The following is a 26,396-nucleotide window of genomic DNA, read 5'->3' on the forward strand; positions in this document are numbered from 1 at the left end:
AATAACAAATTCAACACGTTAGCATTGTTTAAGTATACAGCCTATACGTCCTTCATAATTAGCACATATACGATAATTTATTTCTACTTTACTGTACGTTTGTTTTTTCTTTTATTTTTTTCTGTTATCATTAAGAAATTTTGATTCGTGGAATCGGTGTGACGCAACAGAGCGACAGATAGCAATCGGGACCGGTGCAATTTGTCGCATGATAAGATTAATCTCGCGGGGGGAATTCGTCGTAAAAGAAACGTCTGAGTCGCGGACCGTGGCCCCCACCCCCCCCGTGACGAGTTCGTCGACCGTCAGCCTGATAAAAGCGCATCGCTGCCGACGTTACTCATTTTTTATTTCGCGCGATACCTGCTGCCATAACAATTAACCTCGTTATCGTACTACAATTTGCTGATCTTTGACCGCCGATGAACCGATTTTAACAATTTTCGTTTAATGATATTCGCACAGAATTGAAAGATGACGACGTCCCAAGTATGCGGTCCGTCGATAAGAGCTACACGAATTTTCCACGCGGGGGAAATACTTTGGCTCTTGCCCCGTCCGGTTGATCGTCCGCGCTTCTAATTTCGACTTCGACAGCTCGCGGTTTCGGGTTATCTTATCGTTAATTACGTTACCGCGCGTGCGCCAACGCGAACACTGTCCCGTTTTCTCTCCGCGTTTCGATCTTTCTCGCGGCGACGCACGCCGAGGTACTCTCGCTGGTGTTCGTTGTGTCAGGAGGTGCAGATTACGGTGTACTAATAATAGACGACGATAAAAATTTGACGCGCAAAATGTTCCGTAAGGGGAAAACAGCGAAAACACCGGGGGCAACGCACGCTTTGCGACTTTTACTCCTCGGCTCTTCGTCTTTTCTTTCTCGTCCGTCGCCTCGATATTTATTTTACGCCCGGGAAACGATATCGAGTCGTTTACGCTGCGTTTAGATCAACCGTTCTATAAATTTTTGGTAAACTAATTATGTTTCATTCGACTTGGACGATTCTAGTCAAGGTCCTTCCGATTTCACTTCCGTTCATCGTCGATTGACTTTCACGGCCGATTCGGACCCGCCAGGTTTCACTCTGCAATTTTCGACGCACCCTTTGGAACGGGCGCGCGATCCTTAAACCCGATAACCGTCGCTGATTCGTATGGAACGAAATGTGTATAATAACTTGGCTACCGACGATAAGCCTACGATTTTACCTCGTTTCCAATGAAACGTTCCAACTGAATCGCAGTTGAGTACGAAAGTCAATTTGTTAACGGATTGATCCACTTATTATTTACTTCTTCGATCGTATTATCGGTGACATAATATCGCGCGGAGATAACGCGAGTGAAAATGGTTATCCCTTGAAATTTAAAGGCAACGGAGTTAATGCTCACTGGTAATAATTAACGAACGGCAGGTTCGTTTCGCAACGAGCGGATAAATGGCCGCGATAATTTCACCGGCACGCGAATTCTATTGAACAGATTAATGCGCGGGATGTGTACGCTCTCTCTCTTCTCCGGACAGACGAGCGCATGGAAAAAAAATTGTAACTGACTTTTCGAAGCGAATTTTCGTAATGAGTAGCTCGAGAACAAACGGGACACGGTCGACGGAAAAATTTTCGAATAAGCAAACAACGGGAGCGGGGAAAACTTTTTAATTACCGGTAACCCGATGCGGCGCGGTCCCCTCGAATGCGCGACGCGAATACCATTTAATGATCCAACTTCCGTGAACAGGAAAGTATCGAAGACGCGTCTCGATGATCGGCGAGACGGGTTGCCCTAAATATTTCGCACGTTCCCGCTGTTTTTCGGTAGATCGCGACGTCGTTAAATTCTCTACGTTGATTTAAAAAGGCTACTTACTTAAAGATACTCTTGGGGTCGATACCTGCTGTCATCCTTAGAGGTATTTTCTGTTGTTCCAATAGAGATATGTTGTTATCCTACGACAGAAAGCACAACCATATCATCGATACCGTACTGCGTTTACCTTTGAGAGAATACGCTGACTCGCTCGATTGATCAAGTGCGATAATTCAGCATGCAAAATTAACAGAAATCAAAGATTTCGTCACCGCTTACATCTGTACCTTGTCGCTATCGTAGAAAGAACACAACGGATCTCGCACATCGTCGCTATCGCGTTTCACGTGTTTTTTTTGTTAAAAACCATTCGATCAATCGTGCGAGTCACCTCGAGGCGTCGCGAGTCGAACGTAAATGAGAGACATAGACGGCTACTTATGATTGATCGACTGACTCTCACACGGAAACAAAGGAGAAGAAAGAGAAGAACAGGAGCGAGCGAAGCGAACGAGTCTACCCACGCCAGAGAAGGATGATGGTGTGTCACACACGTACCTGAGAATTTTTCGGTTTCGCCGAAAGGTCGAGAGGTTGGTCGGCCGGCGTAGCGCTGTCCTGGTGAGGCTGCACCCCGACGAGAGGAGCCTCCCTCGACGGCAGACACCACTGGGGCAACAAGGTGGGGTAGGTGCCGGTGAGGGCCGCGGCGACCATCGAGGCCGCCATCGGGTCGACCTGGACCGCGGACATCGGTGACTCGGCCGACCGCGAGCTGCTGCTACTGTCGCTCGGCGGGCTCTGCAGGACGCGACATCGAGAAGAGAAGTGTTATGGCCATGGCCAGGTTCTCTCGTCATTGGTCAGACGATGGGAACGCACACGCAAAAGGAGGCTTGATTACCACCACCGGCGTGGGAGGATAGAAGAAACGGAATCGACGGAAAAAGGAAGCGGCGGCGGCGGCAGCGGCGGCGTCGAAATCGAATCCCTCGATCGAATTCGCGGGCCCTCGCTAGGGCTCGTGAAACTTTTATAAGGGCGACGCGCGCCTCGTCAAAGCGATCAAAGCCGCGTACGCGAAGGCGAGAAGTATGTGTATGTATGTGCTCTCGCGCGAGATAAATCAAAAATTGAACGTGCGACACGGACCGATATATCGACTCCCTAGAATACTTGCTGTACAGGCTATGATCCCGAGATCGTGGCACAAACAGATTCCGTATCACGGATACGGAATTTTCTATCGCCAGATTGATAATAGACGCTTTAATTCGCGTCACTCGCGGAGAGTATCGTCGATTCACTTTCACGCGGATACAAGTTTATATTCTTCCGGTGCCAGGATTTCGAAGTCAGCCTGTGTTCCCGTGTCGCACACGCGATGCCCCTTCCGCGCGATTAATTATGCGCTCTGAGGATATCTCGCGTCCGGCTAATGCGTTTTCCTTTCGTCCATCGCATCACGGTTGGACGTACGAGTCACGGTGACCAGTCGAATCGCATCGTCGAGCTTTTAATTGCTCGTCGCCGATTTGTCACCGTGACGCGATCGCATCGAGAGAAGCGTACGGACGCGATGTGTATGTTATGTATGTGTGCACGTATACGTTCGCGACATCCGTTTTATGATAGGGACAGGTACTTACAAGAGGTGGTCGATCGTCGTGCGGTAGCTTGCCGTCCAGGCAGAAGTAGCACTTGTCCAACGGCTTCCAGTCTTCCGGTGGTGGACTGGTGCGTCGGCTACCGATGAGAAACGGCGTCACCGTGTTCCTCGCGGTCACGTCAACCTCCCGGCACGGCAGCATCGACGACCTGGTCCCGTCTACGTCCAACGGTCCCGGTATCGTCGGGCCGCCTCCAGAACTCGGGGCTTCTTGCAACTCTTCCTCTTTCTTCACTCTCAGCAACCCTTGCGTCACCGGTATCCGCTCCGACGCGACTTCTTCCGCTCGTTCCTGTAACAAAAGGTTCAACAGTCGTTCGATTTATCTGAATAACGATCGAGAGAAAAACGGAGTACACGACTTGTACACGATACCTTGGTCCCTTCCATGTCGGTAGCGTTGGCAGCCGTACGATCCCGAGTACCCCGATCCCCCTCGATTCTGAGAGGACTGACGGGCCTGTCGACAACGTCTTCGTCGAGCTTTAACCGCTTCTCCGCCTCGGACTGCCTTCCCTCTTCCTCTTCCTCGTTCTCTTCGTCCTCCTCGGTGGCATCTCCGTCGTTCTGGCGCCGTTTGCGTCGTCGCCTCGTCGTCGGGATCGTGGTGGTGCCCGTGGTCATGGTGGCCGTGGTACTCGAACCCGTGGTTACCGTCGTCGTCGTCGTCGCCGCCGTCGTCGTTCCCGTGGTCTCCGTCGACGTGTCTTTCGACTCGTCTCGGCCGACGCCGTTCGCGAATTCCTCCTCGGCGGCCTCGACCTTGATCTCGTCCGGTTTCAGGCGACGATCCTCCTGACCGTGGCGATGGTCTTGCGCGGAGGGTTGAAGGTGATGGTGGTTCTGCAGGTGATGCCTCTGCAGGGTCTCCTGTTTCACCAGGCCAGGAGCGGTGGTCGTCGCGGTCGCCGTTGTGGTCGTCGTGGGTATCGTCGCACCCGGCGGCACCGTCGTCGTTGTCGTCGTTATCGTTGTGGGTAACGAGGTGGACGCCGCCGGGTGGATCGCACGCGGCCCAATTTGTTCCAGGTTCCCGGGCACCGGGTCGCAGGACGACGAGAACGCCGGGTATAATCGGTGGTGGGGCTGCGCCGTCAGTGATTCGCTGCTGCGAGTACCGCTGTACAGGGTGTCCTGGTATTGCTTCCATCTCCTACGGCCCATCAACTCCTCCGCTACCCGTTCCAGACCTGAGACACCACCGCGACTACATCAAACAATGATGACCGCCGCTGGCCCTCAACCCCCGATCGAACCACACCCCTCGAATTCACCTCTCGGTCATAAAATCATTTTCACTATCCGATCTACTCATTTGCATGCATAACGAAAACAGAGATAAGACAGATCGTAGATCGCGAAGACCGGTCTATCAGTGCGGTGATTAATAAGACGCGTAACGATAAGCGGATTGCGTCAGAGGGAAAAGGCGGGTGAGAAGCGTGGAAAATGGGAGTTTCTCGTGCAAGTACGAAGAGATCCGTGAACCGCGATAACCGGCGACTTGCGGAATCCACGAAAATCGCACGCTCGAGAAACCGACCGGACGCCGCGCTCTTTTATTTTCCTTTTTCCGAAGGACACCGACAACACGTGCACGTTGCGAAATGTCGCAACGAGAGAAAAATTACAGCCAGCCAAAACGCAACCTTCGCCGCATTTAATAATCTATTCGACAGACCACCCGCACGGCTTTTTAATACAACGTTTCTGACCGATATCAATTCCAAATATAAATATCCAACGGAAATATCGAGTTGCAATGTAAATTCAGAACGATGTTTATTTTTCACCAAACGATCGATCCCGATGTAATCTGATTCTCTTTGCGACCGTGACAAAATAAAAAAGAAGGTATAATGATCGTGCAAATGATACTCGAAAATGTTCAAATGGCAGTTAAATGAATATAAAACCTGGCGTTCGCGACTCGACGAACTCGGCCGCGAACGGATTCGACTCTAGCGACGGTCGGAGTCCTACTTGGAGCGCGTCAATTGATTCTAAACAGACACCCGGTACGGCGGCACGCGTCCCGCAAATGCACCATAACTGTCACGCCATTTGGTCGTCGCGTGTGCCACGGGCACACGCCGACCGATTCGCGTATACGTAAATACTCGGTGGCGGTCGCGTGTGTGGGTGGAATTCGCGTGCGCGAGAAGATCGAGCCGCTGCCGCAACCGCTCGCCGAGGCGATTTTTCATGGCTGCCGCCTTTATTTCTCGCCGAATTGATTTTGTCGTACGGCCAGCGTCGATTAACCCTCCTTCGAATCGCGAAGGCCGCTCAGATCTCCTCTCTCCCCCTTGCCGCTACGCAGAACTTTAAACCGGCTACAATGTGTGTCGATGCAAATGTTGCACGATTAAGTAGCTGTGTTGTCCTCTGGCGGTTGGCGATTTATAAGATCGAGGAAACGACTGGCCGTAAATCTACTAGCAGATTCAGTGGTGAATCTTGATACGGTTAAGCGATTTTCCTCGACGATTTCTAGCAAGTAAAAATTTCACGAGACTGGGAATCCCGTGTTCCCCGCCTCTGCGGACCGTTTCCGGTGTCCGACTGTGTCACCGATGAATAAAAAAAATTGGAATGTCTGTTGTGATGGAAATTTAAAAGAAGCGTCGTCGCGAAAACGCATATAGGTTCGTCGGACATCGATCGGGCTAGGTTGCGTTAACAACGCGGTGGGGCTGTAAAAGGAGAACGCGCGCGGCGCAATGAAAAACATCTGAATAAATTATTATTGTTTGTCGAACGTTTCGAACGGATAGCGACGCCTCCCCATCGCATCGGAGCGGATAGTCCTTGTTTCGTCTCTCTCCTTCGCTGTATTAGCGGCCATTATTTAAACGCTCTAGTTCTCCACGCAGCTTATCAAATACAGGTATATAATGCCAGTTTGCGGAAACGCGAACTGGATCTGCGCCGCTCCAACGTATGTACGTATGTCTACTACTTACTTCCCTGCACACGTATACACGAGCGCGTCCGCATGCACGCGCTGCTGTCAGAAAAACGTATGACAAGTATTACGGTCAGGGCTGAGTTTATACAGGCGGACTCTGAAATAGAACGTATCACTTTTTGAACGTTACGGCTGCTTTCGTTCGCGAACGGCCGCCATTCAGAACTGTTCGTAAAACACGGCCGAGCCGATCGCGCATTACTTAATAATATTACACAATAGTTCGGCAGGTTGTACAAAAATACCCTCGCCAATTACGTTGCCGTAATCGCAAGAGATATGCTAAGAATAAACACTAATCACGTAAACGCTGATAGGAGACATAGTTTATCTATTCGAATACGTATTTCACGTTTATTCCAAATATTGCAACGGAGATAGCGGCAAAAAAATTGCACACAATTGGACATTTTTTATTGGTCTCCCAGTTACGTCGGGAGGAATACTAATGAACTCGAACAATCGAGTGTCTCGCACGTGTGGTTATAAGTGGGCGTTTCGAAAATAATTACATCGCTTCGGGTGACTAATTTTGATCGATTTACGTAGCGGCCAAATGATACACCGTCGTCGCTGCCGTCAGAAATCGAAACTATGACCAACCAGCGGGTATTTTCCACAAATTCTGTGTCACCCGTCGCGCCCGCGGCTTTCCAGCCGGCAACCGCGTTAGGTCTTAATAATGCATCGATAAGAGGAACCGCGAACTCGTTGCACAAGAGAGCGCAATCCTGATCTGCTGAAAAACGAGAGACAGAAAGAGAGAGAGAGAGAGAGAGAAGCCTCGAACTTCTGTGTAATCGAGCGCGCGCCAAGAGAACCGCGACGATTATTATATTACGAATCATCATCTCGCGGGAACGTGCTGCCACTCAAGGCCGCGCGGGTGAGTCATGAAAAAAATCTGTCCGGAATATAAGGCGATCGTTGCACGAAATTCTTTTTCTCCTCGCCGAGTTAAATTTAGCCTCGTTTCCCGGTGACGTCAAACGGCAACTCATCTAACAGTAAGTACCGTCGCGGAACGAACAAAAGAAACTCAACGGCGAACAACGAAAAAGATCAAGAGTTCCCTTTCGTCGAGGGGATCGGCTTGCGAACGATAGACTGTTTGTCTGGTGGGACTCCACCGACTCGTTCGTAGCACACCTGATGCGGAAGAGGCGTACGCCCGCCCGAATCGAGTAATTATCGTAAATGCTCGTATGATTAATCGAAAATAGGTCAGACGTTCGATCGTGGAAACAACTGAAATTAAATGTTCCGGACGGTCGATGTACTTTCGACGGTGAACGCCGGTTGAGATTCCCGTCTCGTTCGAAAGGTCTGATTAACTCTCGTCTATCCGTTTGCACCGCGACCGCAGCATCGTCGACCTTGCATGTAATCAATGGCCACCGAGAGAATATAATCCGACCAGGGAAGGTAGTAATCGCGCTTTTTCCTCTCGCCAAGAAGTTCTCCGTTCGAGTGGGCGGGCGAAGTACGCGCGGGCACCCCGGATTTCCGACTGAATGAACGCTAGAGCCGAACGGTTGAACGCAACGAACGGTACACCACGGCTGAGCTAACCGAGCGAAGAAACAGAAACAAGCTCCGCGGCTCTCTCTTGCGAAAGACGTTCGCTGAATGACGTAAATCGCATCGAACCGAAAAACGATGAATTCCTGCCCAGTCGTTCGTCGTGTCCGCGACAGACTTTTCTCCAATGAAATACGCCTTCGCTTTTATTGTACGTCGGACAATTTTCGCGATTAATATCGACGCGAAGATGAGACGGACGGTTCGCGTTTCGGTGAAAAATATGGTCGCGCCGCTACCACCGAGAACCCGTTATATAATTCATTACTTGACATTTTCCTCAGGCCGGCTGATCGAAAGGACGGCCGGGGGATATTCGCGGTGAGCAAAGTTCGAGTCCTTGATCGATTCCAGAAGTAATTAGACGGGTGGCGCGCCTTTAGGATGAAATTCCAGGCGAGAGGTGCCGAACCAATCTTATCTCGCGTGCCATTTAAGAAGAGGAAGAAGTAGGGCAGATGACCACGCCCGGGATTAAGCCAATCGTGACGCAGACTTCGCACCCGGGAACTTCTCCACCGTATAAAACGATTATCCCTTCTCCGTGTCTAGTCCTTTCAGTTTTTCACGATTAAACGTTCAGAAAAATTTCGTTCCCTTTTTAATGCCAGACGGCACGGCGTGGTTCTCTACCAAATTCGAATCTTGGAATGAAATTGCAATTTTGCATTGCGAAAAATCTCAGTACGAATCTTTGGAAGAATTGGAGAAGGAATTTTTGTGCGTTACGGTAAAAAATGGAATCCGTCGGTCCCCGAAGCGATCGGTCGTTCCCTTGATAAATGGGGAATCAAAATGAAGGAAGATCGGAGAACGAAGGATAGAGAAAGAGAGAGAGAGGATCTACTTTCGACGGGCGTCCTCCGAGCGAGCCGAGGATATAGCGGCACCATTCTTCAATTCTAAATCGAATGGCCTCGGGGCCCCATCCGACCAATCGCTGCGCCGCAATTTTAGAATCGAGCGCGCGCGCTATATTTTTCCCCTCCGACGTCTGACGGTCCTGCGTCTCGGTGCCTATCGTTCCCTTGGTCCCGTCGCTAATCGTCGGCCCGTTTCGACCAATGGCAATCCGGTTTAGACGAGAGTAGAAGGTTAGAAAATGGGTGGCCGGGCATGGTGGGGCCCACAGCTGGCTCTCACGAACGCACAAGGCTATCCTTTGTCCGAAACTTGCCTGCGCGATTCGCCTGAGCCGCGCGACCTAAGCCGCCGGGACGATAATAACGAAATAATTGCGATAACGACCCCCGCCTGGGAACTCCTGCGCCGCCGTCGAGGTCGGTTTTGCGAAATTTCGTGGCTCGTCCGCGACCGAAAAGAAAAGAGAACGGACCGTCTATGACGGGCAGCGCGAAACTAGCTCCTCTTTGCCGATATGACTATCGATGGAATTAAATTAGAAAGCCACAGGCCCCTCGCGAGATAACGACCCAACACAATTCGCAAACATAAAACCAAGTATAAAACAACAATGAGCGCACAGAGAAACCGAACGAGTGTGAGATGCAGTTTACGATTTAACGCGATCCTCCGTCGATACAGCTTAATTGCGGACGATTAAAATAGCGTCTCTGGTAGGTAAGAAACCTACCTGTGTAGCTATGTAACCGGTTAAAAATATATTCCTCGGTCGCCTACTCGAGAGTTATCAGCGTCGGCTTTGTTACGCGATCGCACGAGATTCCCATTCACCGGCGAGAGATCGGTTAGTTATACATACATATACGCGGCGCGGCGGTTTTCGTGGCGAGCAAAGGACAGAGAGAAGCAAGATGGATGTCGAAATCCGCGGAGCGTTACTTGTCTCTCAACAAGGCATGGAACCCAGCCGTGCCTCATTAAGATCTCGAAACGATGCTTGCCAAAGATAGAGACCGTGAAGGTTATTTGTTAATCTCTCCCGGACATATCGACGCCCGAACAAAACTCGCATACTCGCGAACAGCGGTATTAGATTTAATGTTTAGCCTCGTCTTTTAAAATCGATCAGGTATCGCGAAATAATTTTTTTACTAAATTGGTCCTTAGGAGAATTCGGGGTTTAATCTTAGTAAAATTTCTTAGAGAGCTACGCACTTTCATCGAGAAGTGGGCAAAAGTATTCGATCGTCCGTTGCGAAAATGCAAAATCGGACGGAACAGGAAACCCGGGCCGGCGAAGGCTGTTACAAAAGGCACGGAAGGCGAACAATGCGCGAAGAAAGGCGCGCGCGCACACACCCTTTTCAGCGCAACGCTCCGACTCTCGCGAGCGATACACACGTGAACCCAGAAAGGTACCAGCTGCCCCCGAAAATATCTGGTCCCTTTCGGGTCTCGTTTTCTCTGTCCTCTTTAGGCAGTCACCCCGTGCGTACGTACGGTACGTACTGTACCGACCGCTAGGCACAGCCAGTCGGCGACGGATTATCGGGGCGACTGGCTTCTCTTTTTCTTCGACAATGTTCGTCAAGGTGTGCACGCGTCGGTACGTACACAGATCTACGTGAGAATATGTACGAACGTGGGCTGACCTCGCGGACCATTCTTCTTCGCTCGCTCCTTCTCTCTTCGCATCTCTCTCTCTCTCTCTCTCTCTCTCTCTCTTTCTCTTTCACGTTCTTTTCCCTCTCTCGAGCGCTCCTCTTCCTTCGCTCCGACCTCCTCCTCGCTCACCACGTTTTGCCACTCACTCTTTCTCGACGATTCTCCACTGGTATAATGACCTCGGGAATCACTGCTCGGGTCGAACTAATGGAGCGATATCGTGCAATGAAATAATATACTGGAACAATGTGAAATTACAGCTATGCTCCGCTGGCTGCGCTCGCTACCTCCAATAGTAAAGATTTCAGGATTCGCAATTTTTTTTTTCTTCCCTCGGAGCAAGGCTAAAACCAAGACTAGCTTGACTCTCGTCCTTTTCGAAACGATCCGCGCGATTACCACGAATCGGTACCATCTCGATGCGCTACACCGCTTGGCGAACGAAGTCAATCCGGCAAAGCTGGTTAATCCGTTAACGAGCTAATAAAATTATGAATAGCAGCACGCACATTTCTCTACGGTCTCCACTACGATTACTCGAAAGTTGGAGTATGCAAAGAAAAATTATGATCCAGTTCTAAATGACACTGTATTCCAGTTCGGTTGAAGACTTGCAGCGTTAAAGACGAGGCTGGTGTTTCGTACGAAGCAGAAAGCCAAAATCTTGGCTGGTATAATCAAAGGCTTGGCGCACTTACAATGTTTCAGCTTAGCTCAGCGATGCTGGAGCGAGGCAATCGGATACCAGACGTACCGCACGGTCGTCTTGCGACCCATTTATCGTTTCTATGCTGTCTAACGTTACCCGCAGGACGTGTTGCGCGCTCGCGCGTCCTCTCGTGTGGGCCAACGTTGAATTCGCGATAAAGAAACGGCATTGGACGGATCGCCGGAAGCGCGAAGGACGCTGCCGGGTTCACCTTCCTCTATCACGGCCTTAACATCCTTTTCCCGTAATTATTTATGATAATACAAACTGCTACTAATTAAGCTAACTGCGTGCGTTACGAAAATATGCAATTTTAAAAAAATAATGTGTTTGCTACTAAAAAAATCTGCATCTATTCTTTTACGCACGTTATCAAAGGAGATAAGATTCAAAGGATAGAACGTAATGATGAAATGATTTATAATAGAAATTTGTAATTGGAATGTCGAATTTTTCGTCCCTAGTTTGGGAAATTGCTTTAGGACGATTAAAAAAAGTTGTAGAATTCCTTTCCGCTCGGTTTCGATATGAATGTATCAGAATGCGCAAACAGAACCGGTGTTTTCGACTCGACGTTGGGAAATGGCTGCAAGCAAACGGTCCGGGGCTAGAAAGGAATATCATCGTGACGTGTGTTTAGACACGGGTTGCGTCCGACGAAAGGTACATACGATACGCAAGGCGAGGAGAGAAACGTGGAAACAGAGACGACAATAGGGCCGAAATAAACTGATAAGAACTGTCAGAAAAAACAGGATGAAGCTCGTCCGGATCGCCCTACTTTCGTGATATCAAATCATTTAATTCGGGATAATAAAAATACTTAACGTCCGTTTCGGGAGATCGCTTTAACTGGCTAATAAGTTGACATGCTTGGCTAGTCACGAGACTAATTGTAAGATAAAGAAAGCTGACAGATAGCTCTAAAGAGCAACAACGATGAGAACGTTAGAGGGAGACAGAGAATCGCGTACTGGATAAATACTCGCGTGTTTCGATGGTAAAGCTTTGCTCTGCGCGGCCGATGAAGTTCGATGGTCGATCCGAAAAAGAACAAATTAAAATGCAACAGATCACCGCCGCCATCCGTCATCGGATTAACGTTCCGAGTTTTTCACCGCCGGTTCTGTGTATAACGTTGCAGCGAGCACAAACGATACTCTAACGGGCCCGTTTCGCAAATCGGGCCGTTTAACGGGAAATCTATGAATTTATCGTCTGCACCGTCCGAATAAAACGGATTCGCGATTCATTTCGAACGACCCGACTGCGAGTCATCATTGCGAAATTTATGCGAGTAAAAAACAGCAGAGGATTTGAGTACATAATTGAATGCTGTGATTTTTGTTAAACCGAGCTAGAAACGTTGGCGCGATTCTGGGGTTAGAGGCCGGTGGAGTACCGCCTGACCAGCCGCGACTGGATCTACTTTCAGCAGTCGAACAGCCAGATTAAATAATACGCCCGTATGACGAATAACTGGCGCAGAGTTGGGAAAACGTAGAAAGAAAATTGTATCGCGGAAGAGATAATTTATCAAGTACAAAGGGGGAACAGAATTACCGGTGTACGATATGAATTTTACAACTGAAACGGACTGCTCGCTAGCGACACGCGTTATACTTTACAAGGAGAATGATCATTAATATCGTTCATTGATATTAATTTCTGTCAAGCTTGATAATTATCTGACGGGGCATGTGATCATTTAATGGATTATTATGCGCTTCCATCTGAGTATTAACTCGTTTTATCGCGTTTTAAAAAACAGCTCTCGACACGGTGCGCTGGTAATTTTCCAAATTGTTTACACGCGACGCCAGGGCTGGGGTCTCATTTACACATCCGGCGAAAAATGTTTCATAAAATATTAATGTCAACGCGGAAAAGTTTACGCTTTACACCCCGATATTGGCTGTAATAAAATACTCGCTCCCACTTGGGATTAAAAATTAACGAACACCTTTTTCAAGCGACACGTCGATATTCAGCCATGAAAACCCGCACGGTAATGAACGAGAGTTTAGAATCGCCGTTTTAAAACGTTCCTTCGTAACGCGTCGAGTTACAGATATGATGAAACGATAACTAGACGACGAACATACGATAGATCGGTCGGTGGGTCGTAAACAGAGGCAACGTCGAACAAGTAAAATTCGAACGTCGAATCGTTCGACGGAGAGTGACGTTACGCGGGGTAACCACAGTCATCCTCCCGCTCTCGAGCCGCGGTTCGTTAGACACTAGCCTTGGAGTATGCTGATGCCGCTTTGAAGTTTCACCTTTTTTTTTCGGAAGGCGTTCTCCAAGGCATCGGCGCCGGTTGCAAGCGAGAACGCGAGACGAGGCGAGGCGAGAGACAAAAAGGAAGGTGCCGCGTCATTTTCGTCAATTTAACTTCGGTGCTCCCTTTCCCATCCCGGTAGGCCACACGGAAGATTGCTCGGCATTTCGCCCCTTCCTCGCGAATCAACCCCCTTCGCGCCCTCGGCCGCTCTTGTGCGAGCCGCTCGGCTCCCACCCTCGTCTCGACGCGTCTCACCCCCTCCGTGGCAACTCGGTTCGCCTCGTCGAAGCGAGGTCAATCGACGGAGAGGGCTGAAGACGACCCCCACCCTTAGTCACGAGCCTCTCCCTACCACGGCTACTCAATATCGTTTCATTACGCACCCTGCTCCGCCATACCCATCCTCCAACCTCTTTCCGCCACCCTCGCTGCGCCTGCACCCGTCGCCGTTGCACCCAACCCACGCCTCCTTCTTCTCCGATCTTCTCCTCCTTTGCCTTCGCCTTCCACTCCCAAACCCCTGGTTACACCACCTCACCCTCTCGGACGTCTCGCGTTTCCTACCCACGGCGACGAAACACGAATGCCTACGAATTTTTATTGTTACTTCTCGCGCTGCTTCCTCCCTCACCCCCTGCGCACCACCCGCTCCTCCTCCTCCTCCTCCCTCCCTCCCCCCTTCCCTTCTCCTCGCGACCTTTTTTTATGCGCCTTTTAACGATCAGCAGTAACTGCACCCACCCGAACACTCCTTTCCTGCCTCCCACCGACCCCCGGACGACCGCCGTTCCTCGGGAGCGCCTTAGGGGCGAACGTTTTCGACGACGCGTCCGTGGTATGAGTGCACAATGGGTAAAAGAACGGAACGGACCAGCGAACCAACTGTACTTTCGCAAAGTATTCGTTTAACTTGCCCCGCTGCGATAAACGACACGCTACCCGAATCCGATGAATTCTGTTTATTTTGTAAATGCGAAAATAAATCTCTCCCAGACTGTTTGCACCTAGTTGGAACGGGTGTATAGGCCCGGCGATCCGACCTGGCACGGACGAATTTTAACACTCGATTTTAATTTGAATCAGGGATTTGCTCGAAATGTATTTCGCGAACGGGTGTCAACAAATGGTACGAACGGACTCAGTGAAAAAAAAAAATGAGCAACTAAAAATGGCAGTCGATCGACGAGGCGCCTTGTGTCGTGCAGAATCAAAAAATGAAAATAAAATTTGGTTAATCGTTTTATAATATAATTGTAGAACCAGAAATTATCACGAATACCAGAATAATTCTTAACCATTGATTATTTCACTAAGCACGTGGTGTCTGTAGTGAATCACAGATTCGTTCATGTCGTACCGGAAACATTTATCAACGAATTCGCTTATGGATAAAATATGCAGACACGAATTTCGATACGTACTCTACGCGTCCATCGCCTCGTTCCCACTAATACTTCGCGCGGTGCGCTCGTGCGTCCTCGCGCGGATGCTGACACGTCGGAGCGGCATCCTAATCGGCCTTAATTTATCCGTGTATAGATCTCGATGGCGAACGTCGATCCGGGCGGTCGAATCGGTAATCTTCATCGCTTCGTTACGGCCACGGTGGTCGTTCCGTGCGAAACGGAAAAATCGCGAGGATCACGCGCGGTTTAATCCCGTCCGCGACACGTATTACACGGCGTGTAATTCGAAAAATTTTCAAAAAGCTCGGACCGCGGTCGGCATCGATCCGAGCGCGTTCCTCCGCAGCAACACGTGCAGCCAACGTAACAGGTCGCGATAGCGGTCGATTCACATAATCGCGGCACGGTGGCGAGACGTCATCGATTCTTGGACGCGGTCGACACCGATAAACAACAAACCGGGACACTGTTGTAACGGCACCAGGAATTTTTTTTGTAGAACCTCCCACGCGACGATACACTCAAACTCGATATCCGACCACCCTTTCACTGGTGTGTAAAAATAAATAGCAGAGAATAAGTGGTGACGGCGTCGCGGATGGATCTTGGAACGTGCCACCCTTCGTCACCCTTGCCCGAACGCGTACTGGTCGATCTCCGAAGATCATGGAAGTCTCGAGAGGAGTAGCAGTAGGTACGCCGGTAGAGGCTCTGACGCGCACACACTTGCTCTCTCTCCTTGCGTTTCCGCGCTTTCTCCTTTCGCGAAGGAGGAACGGAACCACTACCACCTTCGTTTTTAGGATCTTCGGTAGGAGAGAACCGATCGGGTAAAGAAGAGAAAAAAAAAAAAAAGAGAAGAGGAGCGAGCCCGTCGCCGGAAGAGATCGAAGGGCGGGCGAAAGAGGAGGAGGAGGAGGAGGCGGTGATGGTTCGAGGGGGGTAGCGGCAGGATCGGAGACGGAGCGGGGTGGTGGAGAGGAACTCGCGAAAATTTCTCGACCACCGGCGGCAGCTGCGTTCCGAAATGAGGAGTAGAAGTAGGCGAGCGAGAGAACAAGAGAGGTAGTAGGGACGGCCGAGGTTGGTCCGACGCGACGAGACGCGATGCGACGCAACGACGGGGGACGAAGGTAACGGGATAGAAGGAAGGGGTGTCGGCAGGGGTGGACGCCGGCGGAAGGGTGAGGTTACGAAAGTGGAGGAAGAAGAAGCGTAACGGCGAGTGCACGCAACAGCGGCGCGCGTGGAAACGCGCCTTCTACGAGTAGTAGCGGAGAACTCTTCTGTTGACGGACTAACCCGACGCCGCCGGGAGGGTAGGGAAAGAAAGGGGGAGTAGGAGGACACAATGGTGGGGGCGTGAGCGGCCGATAGAGGGATGCGGGATCTCGAGGGAAGAGGGAAAACCGAGAGGACCGAGGGAGAGAGGAAGTAAGTAGAAGAAAAGAAGGTTTCGGGCGGCGGCCGGGATCGCTCCGGTTGTCTGTGGTCAAGGCAGCCACGCAGCTCTCGTGCACCATTCTTTTCGATCCCGCCGCGCTCTCGTAACAAAACCGGCCGACGCGGCTGCCTACACGAGATGCACGAGAGAGCGGAAAGACGGTCGGACGAATCCGTTTTCGACGGATTCTTACTCGAATCAAGCTTTACGCCGATCCAATTTAATCCAATCTCTGTTCGTCCGAAAATTCGCTACATTTCATCACTTGATAAATGTTTCACGAGAGTTAGAAAACAGACTGCGCTTTAACGGTGCTACTTAAAAAGTTAAAAGTTAAAAGGTGTGTAGGACGTACAATAGTGAGTAATTGGCAAGAGTTAAAGCGAAAGCGAAAACGGGAACTGAAATTCACGAGCCAACGGTTCGGTCCCGGTTTTTGTCGACGAGCGGTGAGATTTCACGAAAATCACACGCACATACGTACACGGACGTGGAGAGAGGTGGAATATCGTAAAATTTGCCAACGCGCAGGAAGATGTAGCTACACGCGCGGAATATCGCTGTGTTTTCCGACAACGTGCTACCACCCTGTTGAACGTACGGACACGAGTAGGAGTCACGCCTGGCTCACAGTCAACCAGGATTCGGCGTTTCGGTTCGCAACAGGTCTCACCACCGGCGTCGTTTCTTTCTCTCTCTCTCTTTCTATCTCTCCCTCTACCCCTCTTTTGACCCCTATCTTTCTCCCCGCCCCATCCTCCCGTTCCCACTCCCGCCCGCACGACCCCGTACATCTTTCTCTCTCCTTTCCACGCTTTACACATCGGCACACGGAGCGACGCGACTCTAACCGCTGTACCTATGTATCCCCGACATACATTCGAAGATTCGCCATGTGGAACGCGAGCCAACGTGGTCGCGTCGACGCGACGTTCCGACGATCGCGTAATAGTTAGACAAAAAGTTCGCGCTGAAGAAGAGAACGATCGCGAGCCATAGAGGCGATCGTACAGAGTACAGGGCGTAACTCATTTTTCTGGTAAGATAAAACATATTGGCGACCAGCCGTATTTGCTTCGGCGATCGAACAGCGATTGATAAAAGTTGCTAAGAAATCAACTACACAGGAGGGTATCTCAGAAGTTGGTAGTAAGGGTTCCGAGATACACCTGGCCAGGAAGGTATAACGTCGATCGTTTGCGATCGTAACTCACCGACTACGAAGACCATATTCTTTGTCCATCGCAGCAGCTCCCGTCGGATATGTCTGCGTTCCTGTATGCAGCGGGCATAGGGGCAATCCGCCATTTTTGAAATCACATCTTAGAATGAATGTGTGTGCGTGCCGGCCGGGTGCGCCTGCCTCGAGTTCCCGCGTGGACGTCCACCCCGTCCGCCTCCAGCCGTCCTCCGTCCTCGTTGTCGTCGTCGTCGTCGCCGTTGTCGTTCTCGTCCTCGGCCTCCCCCTGTTCCCTCGCTCGTCTCTCCCTTTCCGCCCCTGGTTGACCGGCTTTCTCGATCCTCCCCCTCTTCGTCGTACGTTCCTCCTCTCCGTTCCTCTCTCCGCTGTTTCTCTTTCTGTACGTGGAACGCGCGAGACACGCGTGAGGAGGATTCGAGGCGGAAAAGGCGTGCGTGCCGGCTCTCTTAAAGCGCGCACCGGTTACAACGTCACGCGTGACGCGGTAACGCGATCCAGAAACAACGGGCAGAGGATGCCAGCCTGATCGTCGCCGGCGCGTACGTCGTTGACTCGATCCCCGTTCGCGTCCACGTCCTTCCCCGCCTCTTCGTCGTCGTCGTCGTCGTCGTTGTCGTCCTCGTCGTCTTGGTGGTCGTCGTCGTCGCCGGCGTCGTTACGTCGGCTGCGGCGGCGCTCGTTCGGTTCCTCTTTCTCTTCCTCTTCTTCTTCTTCTTCTTCTTCTTCTTGTTGCTCGGTCGAAGGGACGGCGAGCCGACGGCAGCAACGGTGACGGTGGCGGTCGCAGTGGCGATAACGGTGGCGGCAACGGCGGCGATGCCGACGGAGTAGGGATGGGAAAGCCGAGGAACGACGGCTACCCCCTCGTGTTCGGACACGGTTAGGGCACGGGGACGCGTGACACACGTGCACGCTTGCGCCCTGAATACACCGAGAGTGCACTCTATCGTCACCGAGTTCTGCCTCTATTACTTCCTTTCTTCTTCCTTTGATTCCACCCCTTCGATCTCGGTTTCGATCTGCCCCGAGAAACCGTTCGATCGAACGTCACCTGGAACAGAAATCGAGGCTCACATTAATCATTGCCCTGTGGTCATTCACGCTTACGTCTACTAGCGCGTCGAATTTGAACGAGTTCTTAAAATCCGGACCGATTCTTAAAAAAGAAACACGTGCATTTAAATCCATCTATCGAACGTTCAATTAAACGAGCGTTTCATTTTTCTCGGATCAACGTTATTCGAATTTGGAATTATCCTTGATCGATCGATTATGGATCATGGATCCGTCATTGGAAGGTGAGGGTGAGCAGTTCCGAGTGTAGAATGCACGCGGAATACAGGTGCGACACCTGTGCGTAAGAGTTGGAGGGACCTGGCCCCACCCCGAAAGAGAAAGGGTGCCGCTACTCGAAATGAAACATTGCCAGTAAGAAGAACGTCAGAGCCGATGGGGTAGGTAGGTAGGTTGGTAGGTAGGTAGGTAGGTAGGTAGGTAGGAAGGTAGGGGAGGCTCGCACTCTCGCGCGGTGACGCGATATGGGCAGAGGGTAGGGGGATGAGGTGCAGGGAGGTAGAACGAAGAGGAAGAGCGGAGGGTGACCGAAGGGTAGCTATAGGGGCGGATTCGCGCGCTCCACGCCGGCGAAGGGGGTGGGAGAGCGCACTGCCGCCGTCGAGAGAAAGAGAGAGGAGGCCAGAGTGCGCCTAATATGCAACAAGAGAAAAAGAATTGGCGATCAATAGGTAGTAGCTGGTAAGCGTCCTTTCATCCGCCCCCGCGGACACCCTCGTCCTTTCTACTTGCCCTATCCTCGTCTCGCGTCCGTCGTCGTTCGCCTCCTTCCTTCTCTATCCTTGCACCCTCCCGAACACCACCCGCGATCCCCTTCCGACCGTGTCCTACCTTGCCAGCCCCTTGATTCTCTTGCGTTCATCGCGAGACTCCTTCGCTCCGTCGCCTTTGTCGTCGGGATACCCGCCCTACCGATGCGCCCTAACCACCCCTTTGTCGCCGAAAATCAAACATCTTCTAATTGCCCCTTTCTATTCCACCTCGCCTTTCGAGCTTTTGTCCTTCCTTTCGTTCTTCGCTTCTCCACCGACAAACTTTCCACCGCTTAATTCTCGCTATCCACGTGCTAACTGTACGGTCCAACTGGAATAAACACCGAAGGTCCTGTACGGTACGCATCGTCAAAAATCGATCTCGAGTTGCCCAAGTACGAGTATTAACTCCTTCGTTACTGTTACCGTTTAACGTGTTAAGGTAGACAAAGTTTTGTAACGCCGTCGAAAGGGATTCACCCCGTAGTAATACGCTGGTTGATAATTCAACGGTAAACACGGAACGGCTTGGGGTAGGTAGGTAGCTAGGTAGGTAGGTAGGTTGGTAGGTAGGTAGGTAGGTAGGTAGGTAGCGCGGAGGACGACGGGATCGATCTTCATCTACTCGTCACTCGCAGGAAGATCGATAGTATTTCGTTGATACGCGACGTGTACACCGTGTAGATGATCAAAATCGTAGCGGTGGCGTTCGTTAAAAGCGTTTGATTCCCGGTGTTGATATTCTGCTCGCGCACGGACGTCGTGAATAGAGGCTAGCCGTGGGCTAGCACGACGACGCCGACGACGCGATACCTCTACCGCTGACGCTGAAAGATCGATTGGGATACTCGGCCTACTGTAAGCCTACCTAGCGAACAACATCGATGAAACGCGCTGCCAGCCTTTCGGTTATGCGGTTCCACGCGTGTTCCACATTTTCCCGTACCGGGCGTCGCGTGCGAACGCGTCCGAGATCTCGCCGTGGGTCGAAACTTTCGCGTCTCGGCTACGAAGCATCGTGAAAAACTCGATGAATTTAATAACAACGTTCGTTCGACCATGTAAAGTTTCCTTTTTCGACGATCGCTTTAAAATCTGACTATTCAACGTTTAAAATGGTTCTGGATTGACATCTGTAATGAAATTTACTACACGTCATTTAATTCATACGTGAACCGTATGATTCGTTGTGGAAATTAAATATTTACCCGAAGTGTTTTTCTAGGGCGTTCGAAACAATTTTTCAATAATTCAATAATACGGTCGATTGCGTTAGCAGTCTAAATGAAATGAGCAAATTCGATCGGTATTTAAATTCGCTCATCGTTAAAAGAATTTTCTCTCATAAATTGCGAAGAAAAAGAAAATGCGTGCGCTTTTGCTACGCGTTCCATTTTCGGCTCGGTGGCGCGGGCGCGTCGTCTGTGTATAAGTACGTGTACTACGGGAGCTTCTACCGATGTCATTGAACCTTCGCAGCCACGCTGGGCGAGGGAAAAGTGACTAGACTCTCCGAGTACCTTGAAGTGGTCGGAGTTCTAAGATGCTCGAGTTTTTAGCGCATTAAGTATTTCATTGTTCAACTTTTCCCTCTCGAATTTTTGTAATCGTGACAGTTTAAGGAACAAAGCACTAGCGCAGTATTTTTTTTTTCCGCACGTCGTACGTATCGATTAAATCTGTTTCGATTGCAGACGATATATTTTCCTATTACGTCTACTGACAGTAATTAGAAATCTGGCTGGTTAAAAGACACGTTGGTAGTAAAAATTTGAATCAAGGAGCGAAGTTTGCGAGGACGAGTCTCGGTGGCTGCGCGGATTCGATTTCAACGATTCTCTTTTTCGCGACTCGTTTAATTCCCCGGATGTAGAGGAGCTAATAACTCTCGGGCGGTGTGTCCGTGCATCTTGGACGGTCACCTTACCCGCCTCGGTTCCTAATCGATTTTCCCATTACGCGAATCCGGGGAGTGCTTCGCACACACTCGCTTCGTTTTCCGTCGTTCCGTGTCCAGCCTGCATTTCCGTCGACGAACAAACGGTCTCGATTCCAGCCCCTTCCACCGTGCCACCCCCTGCCATGTCATCCCTCTCCCCGTCCCTCTCCCCGTTCCTCAATCTCTCTCTCTCTCTTTCTCTTTTTTATCTTCCTCGAGTACATCTGGCCGACCGTTTCCACCCGTGTTTTCCTTTCTACTTCTCGACGATGTTCTTTGTACCGTGGCAGACCGCGTTGTCGATTTTAAACCGACGTAATCGCGGTTTCTGATAACCGTCTGGCCGTTCCGCGGATCGGTAGATCGCTCGATGCAACGAGTTCGATCAACAGAAGTTTATCGCTGACAGTTAATTATTGAGTTAGAAAGTTACAAAGCTGAAGGGATACCCGAAAAATGAAACCCCGCACCCACCCTCGCGAAACAATTATAGTTGGCAATTATTGTAAATTGCTCGTCGGTGAAAGTGGCCGAGCACCCTTGCCGCGAATCGTACAAGTTGATAAAGCGATCGCAGAAGTCGTTGTTCGTCCGGTGCGACGTTTCGTCAAAGCGGAAGGAGAAGATTCGTCGCGTTCGATCTGAATCGCGGAACGTCATTTCGAAGTTGGGTTGGTATTTTTTCTGACGGCGGAAGAAACTTGATGACGAGGTACAGAGGGAAGAAGAAGAAGAAGAAGAAGAAGAAGAAGATGAAGCAAGAGAGAACTCGCCTCCGCTCGTCACCCGAGAGGGCAGGTAGGACTGGTTCGGGAAGAGCAGTCAGGGGTGGTCGTGAAGGAGGATGAGAACGAGGATGAGGACGAGGTGCAGGAGGAGAAGCTGGAGATGGAGAAGTGGGGGAGATGGTGCACTCGGTTTTTTCCCCGGTTAAAGGGGGGAGGGCGATGGGCGCGAGGCAAGGGTGCGTTGGATTCGGTTACTTGGTCTCACCCCTTGGACCACCTCCACCGGGTTCCTAGCAGCAACAGAGCGGTGACGGTGGCGGCGGCGGCAGTCGCGTACTTCTTCTTCTCTCCTCGTCTCTCGACTCGCGATATCTCGCTCCCTCTCGTTCGACTCTCTTTTTCCCTTGCTCCTTTCCCGTGTCTTCGTATCCCACTCGCTCCGGCGCGCCGGTCGGTCGGTCGCGAGCGCGCTCGCTCGCTTTCGTTTTCTCTCCCTCTCGCCTTTTCTCGCTTTCTCCTTTCCCGGTCTCGGTCTCTCTGTTCCACGCACCTCAGCACGGTGCTTCTCGTTTTTTTAACGAAGGATCCGCTCAATACCTCGGCTGTCATAACCTCCCGGCACCCTTCCAGGGTGGCCCGGCTGCCACAGCAAACCCACCCTCTCGCTCCCTAGCCTAGCGCCTCCAACGGGGCCCACCAACCCTCCCGACCGACGAGCCACCACCTAACACCCCCGCGCTCTCATTCCTCTTCCCAGTTTTTAACGTTTCGTTCGACGTTTCCCTCCGGGCGAGCGCCAGGGACGACGTAAAGGGGGAAGTGCATTTCGTCGTTACTTTGTTTTACGTCCTTCCTTCTCCGGCTCCTTCTTTTATGCTCTGTCTCCTTTTCTCGTATCCTCCATTCTTCCGCTATTCCACTCCGTCCCTCTCTTCGGGTTCTCATACGTGTGCACGCGTACGTTCTCTCGCACATACTCGTTCGCGGCCTCTTTTTCTTGTTTCCCTTACCGACGCGCATCACCGCCCCCGCTTCTCGCCCTTCTCCTCGAAGCGCATCTCTTCCTTTTTCTCCGGTCCAGTATCCTCCACCGTCTCACACCATCGCGCCGCGCAGCTACCCTTCGGCCCGCACACACGTACGCACGTCCCTGCTCTCGCACCCCCCTCCCCCCCCCCGTGTATATATTTCGTGCTCTCCTACGACGCGGTCGTATTTAAAGCCCACCTGTGCTCCTCGAATCGGCTTCGAAAAAACCACCCTTCCACGGGTTTTGACTTTCCGACTCGGGCGGAGAGGGTCGATGCACAAGAGCGTGAAACAATTTTTTTTTTTTTTTCTCGTCACCGAGCTAGCTGACTTTTTCATGGAAAGAGAAACATTTAATGCGAGAGATTCTGGTCCGGTTGTTTCAGAGAGAAGGTGACACAATTGACCACGAAACCCTCGTCGCGCTCGACCTCTTTTGATCGGATCTGTGAACGATGAACGGTCGACTGCACCCCCAAAATCGCGTTCGGGTTTTACAGAGATTTTTAAATTCCGGCGCACGGTCACTCCCGGATTCGCGTGTGCGGTGAAAGCGACCCGACGGGTATCCGTGCTCCTCTCTGTGTGCGTGCGGGTCTACGATATTATTTTTTAGTGCCCCGATATTCGAGGAGATCGGAATAAAAATCGTTTATCGCGTTCTAACACCGCCCTTCTATCGTCTCTGCGAGAGCGTGGCTCGTAAAAAAAACCGTTTCTTTAGAATTCTGGATTTAGAAGAGACGGGTCTGGCCGTCTGGTTCGTCGACACGAGGCAGCTTTCAGGGAGCGTGGAAACCGTGCAGTTTAAAGGGAGTAATAAGCAACGGGGACGCACAGGAACTCTGTGTGTGTACATCTTTTCTTTTCGCCCCGGCCTGTTTGTTCGCCACTTTCTTCGGTTCTGTTACAATTAGTCTCGAAAGAATCCCCAGACCAGTCCTTTTCGCGGTACGTCCGAGTGGCCATTGATTACGTCCTCTCGCTTCCTCTCTCTGTTCTGTTGACACTGCCGTTCCCAGGTGAATCACCCCGAGGCATGCATCGGCTCAAACGCGAGGTGGGTGCGCGCGTTAATTTCGAAGAATTAAACGGTGATAAGCCGCGAAAGGAAAACACGAGGATCGGGAAACGTTTCGAGGGAAATTGTATGGAATACTGGAAACGATAGTCCTCGTGACCGGTGAGAACGCTTAAATCCTGTTTGGAGGCTCTCGAGAATCCTGTGTTAGAAGTACCCGGCACAACATGGTTCTCGGGGAAGCAACAGTTCGTTCTTCTCCCCCTTCGTCCCTCCGCACCACCCTCGGCCGCTTCCACCCTCCGGTATCCTCCTTTTGCTACCCTAAACCGTTGCCACCAAAGCACAGAGGCACCCACCCCCCTTTCGCCCCCCCGGACCCTCCTGCCCCTCGCCGCCGCGATGCTCCTCGAGCATCGCCGGTCTTTCTCATTCCCTCCTTCTCTTTGCACGCTTCCATGACTATACTTTGGACGTCTACTAAATTTAGGCTTCTCGCCTGCTCCCTCTCACCGTGCATCGTTTTCTTATTCTCTCTCTCTCTCTCTCTCTCTCTCTCTCTCTCTCGGCGAACACACTTTGGACACCTTCGCCGACTCTTGCTGCTCACACCGGCGGCCGAACGTAAAAGGGATACGACCCCTAACACTTCAGACGCCATTTTCCACCCCCGTATAAAACGGCGAGCGCGAGATTTAGCCCGTATCTCTTACGCCGACATCACACGGAACGCAATAAATACCCACTCGGCCGTGGTGGAACGACCCCCTTAACCGCTGATTCCTCCGACGTTAATTACGCTTTCTTTCACCCGGCGCGGTTCGATACCCGAATTCAACTCCGCATCCGCGGCCCTTCCGGCATTCATCCAATTAACCATCGAAATGTCCGAACGGCGGATCTCTTTGAAGCGTTCGCCGCTGACATTATTTTCAAGGTAAGATATTCCACATGTTTGCGTTAACTGTTCATAAGAAAAGAACGATAATAAACTAGCCACGATTGTTGATGGAAGTTGAACAGACGTTCGCGAAAGCAAATTGAGATTCTCGATGGTGGAACGTCGCACGTGTCCATCGGGTGTTAATATAGTTGATTGAGACGCATTGTACTTATTTAAGCCTAGGTGCATACAAGCGATGCGGCGATTTCTCACCGACGTGCACTCGCTTGTGCGAGTCGATAGAAGTGTCGATGAGAAATCGCATCGATCGTGTTGTGTACCGAGCCAGCTGCGTGCGAGATTCGATATTTTCATCATCGGACTTACTCGTCGTACGCGGAACGGAACGTACAAGGTGTTTCAAGATTCGCACGCAATTATTCGTAGTTCGTTTCAAAAGAGACTATCGAATAATCGGGATTTTCATTTAGCCCATAGAGCAAAACGCGATGGGACGGGTATTAAAAAGTTTTCTGGGCCGGCGCCGCGTGTCAACAGGATAATCTCAATTTTCGACTCGGTAAAAACGAGTTTCATCGAGGGTAAAAAAATCTGCTCAGTGAATACGCGCAGCAATGGAGAGAGAAAGTGGACGAACGAACAGAATGAAAACGTTGTAAAACAAAACGTTCCGCCGGACGCAATTTCCAGCCAGGGATTCCCGCGCTCTGCGAAATGCAATAAAAATCGTTTCGCTTGATCCGTGTGACTCTCCGGTGGTCGAGAAATGTGCAGATCCATCGTCTAAACGTCGTAGAGGAGTGGACGAGGCGCGCATTGGAGAAAGTCGTATAAAGTACACGTACGTTAAACGATCAACAGTTAATCTCGAGGAAGTGATTAAATTATCGCGGGGCTATTTCACGTTCGAGCGATCATTAATGAGCTATATAGCGATCTAATTTTCTGCCACTTCCATACGTCATCGGATGAGCCGGCTCAATTTGCTTTGTTTGCCCGGTTGATCCTTATACCGGCGCCGAATGAGGTCAACACATCGGTATACTGGATTTCGGTCTAAATCTGTATCATGTTTGCGGCAATTCAGATCACATTATGCTGCCGTTCGCTCGTGTATTTCGTTGACTATTTCCATCGTTCGTAATTATGTCGGGCAATCGAGGGAAGCTCTTTGGACAGGACAGATCGAACGCGAATTTTCGGCACCGAGTATCGATTCGCGTAGGTAGTCGATTATAGGAATAGAGGAAGAGTTGGAAAAATATTGACCCTTTCAATTTAAATCGGAGATCGTAAGAATTCGTCTTTCTACTGTCTGTTTGTTGGGAGCCTTTATCAATATT

General features: G+C 50.8%; 1 protein-coding gene across 11 annotated transcripts in view; it reads right to left on the reverse strand.

Annotated features, from left to right (window-relative positions):
- The window catches only part of Eip93F (Ecdysone-induced protein 93F), a 65,051-nt gene that overhangs the window by 9,207 nt on the left and 29,448 nt on the right, over window positions 1-26,396 (reverse strand). For 8 of the 11 annotated variants that reach the window (XM_026818124.1, XM_026818131.1, XM_026818129.1 and 5 more), the window contains exons 2-6: window positions 17,620-18,657; window positions 3,854-4,668; window positions 3,459-3,770; window positions 2,368-2,610; window positions 1,870-1,949 (exon numbers count right to left, since the gene is read on the reverse strand). In XM_026818124.1, the coding sequence (XP_026673925.1) occupies window positions 1,870-1,949; window positions 2,368-2,610; window positions 3,459-3,770; window positions 3,854-4,668; window positions 17,620-17,713 (1,544 nt within the window). In that variant the 5' untranslated portion in view covers window positions 17,714-18,657. Of the gene's footprint in view, window positions 1-1,869; window positions 1,950-2,367; window positions 2,611-3,458; window positions 3,771-3,853; window positions 4,669-14,976; window positions 15,989-17,619; window positions 18,658-22,364; window positions 22,688-26,396 lie in introns of those variants that run through there. The other 3 variants (XM_026818123.1, XM_026818130.1, XM_026818132.1) reach the window with 3 other exon arrangements.

Source organism: Ceratina calcarata, unplaced genomic scaffold (genome assembly GCF_001652005.2).
Source record: "Ceratina calcarata isolate Rehan_Ccalc_2016 unplaced genomic scaffold, ASM165200v1 scaffold78.2, whole genome shotgun sequence".
Lineage (NCBI taxonomy): Eukaryota > Metazoa > Arthropoda > Insecta > Hymenoptera > Apidae > Ceratina > Ceratina calcarata.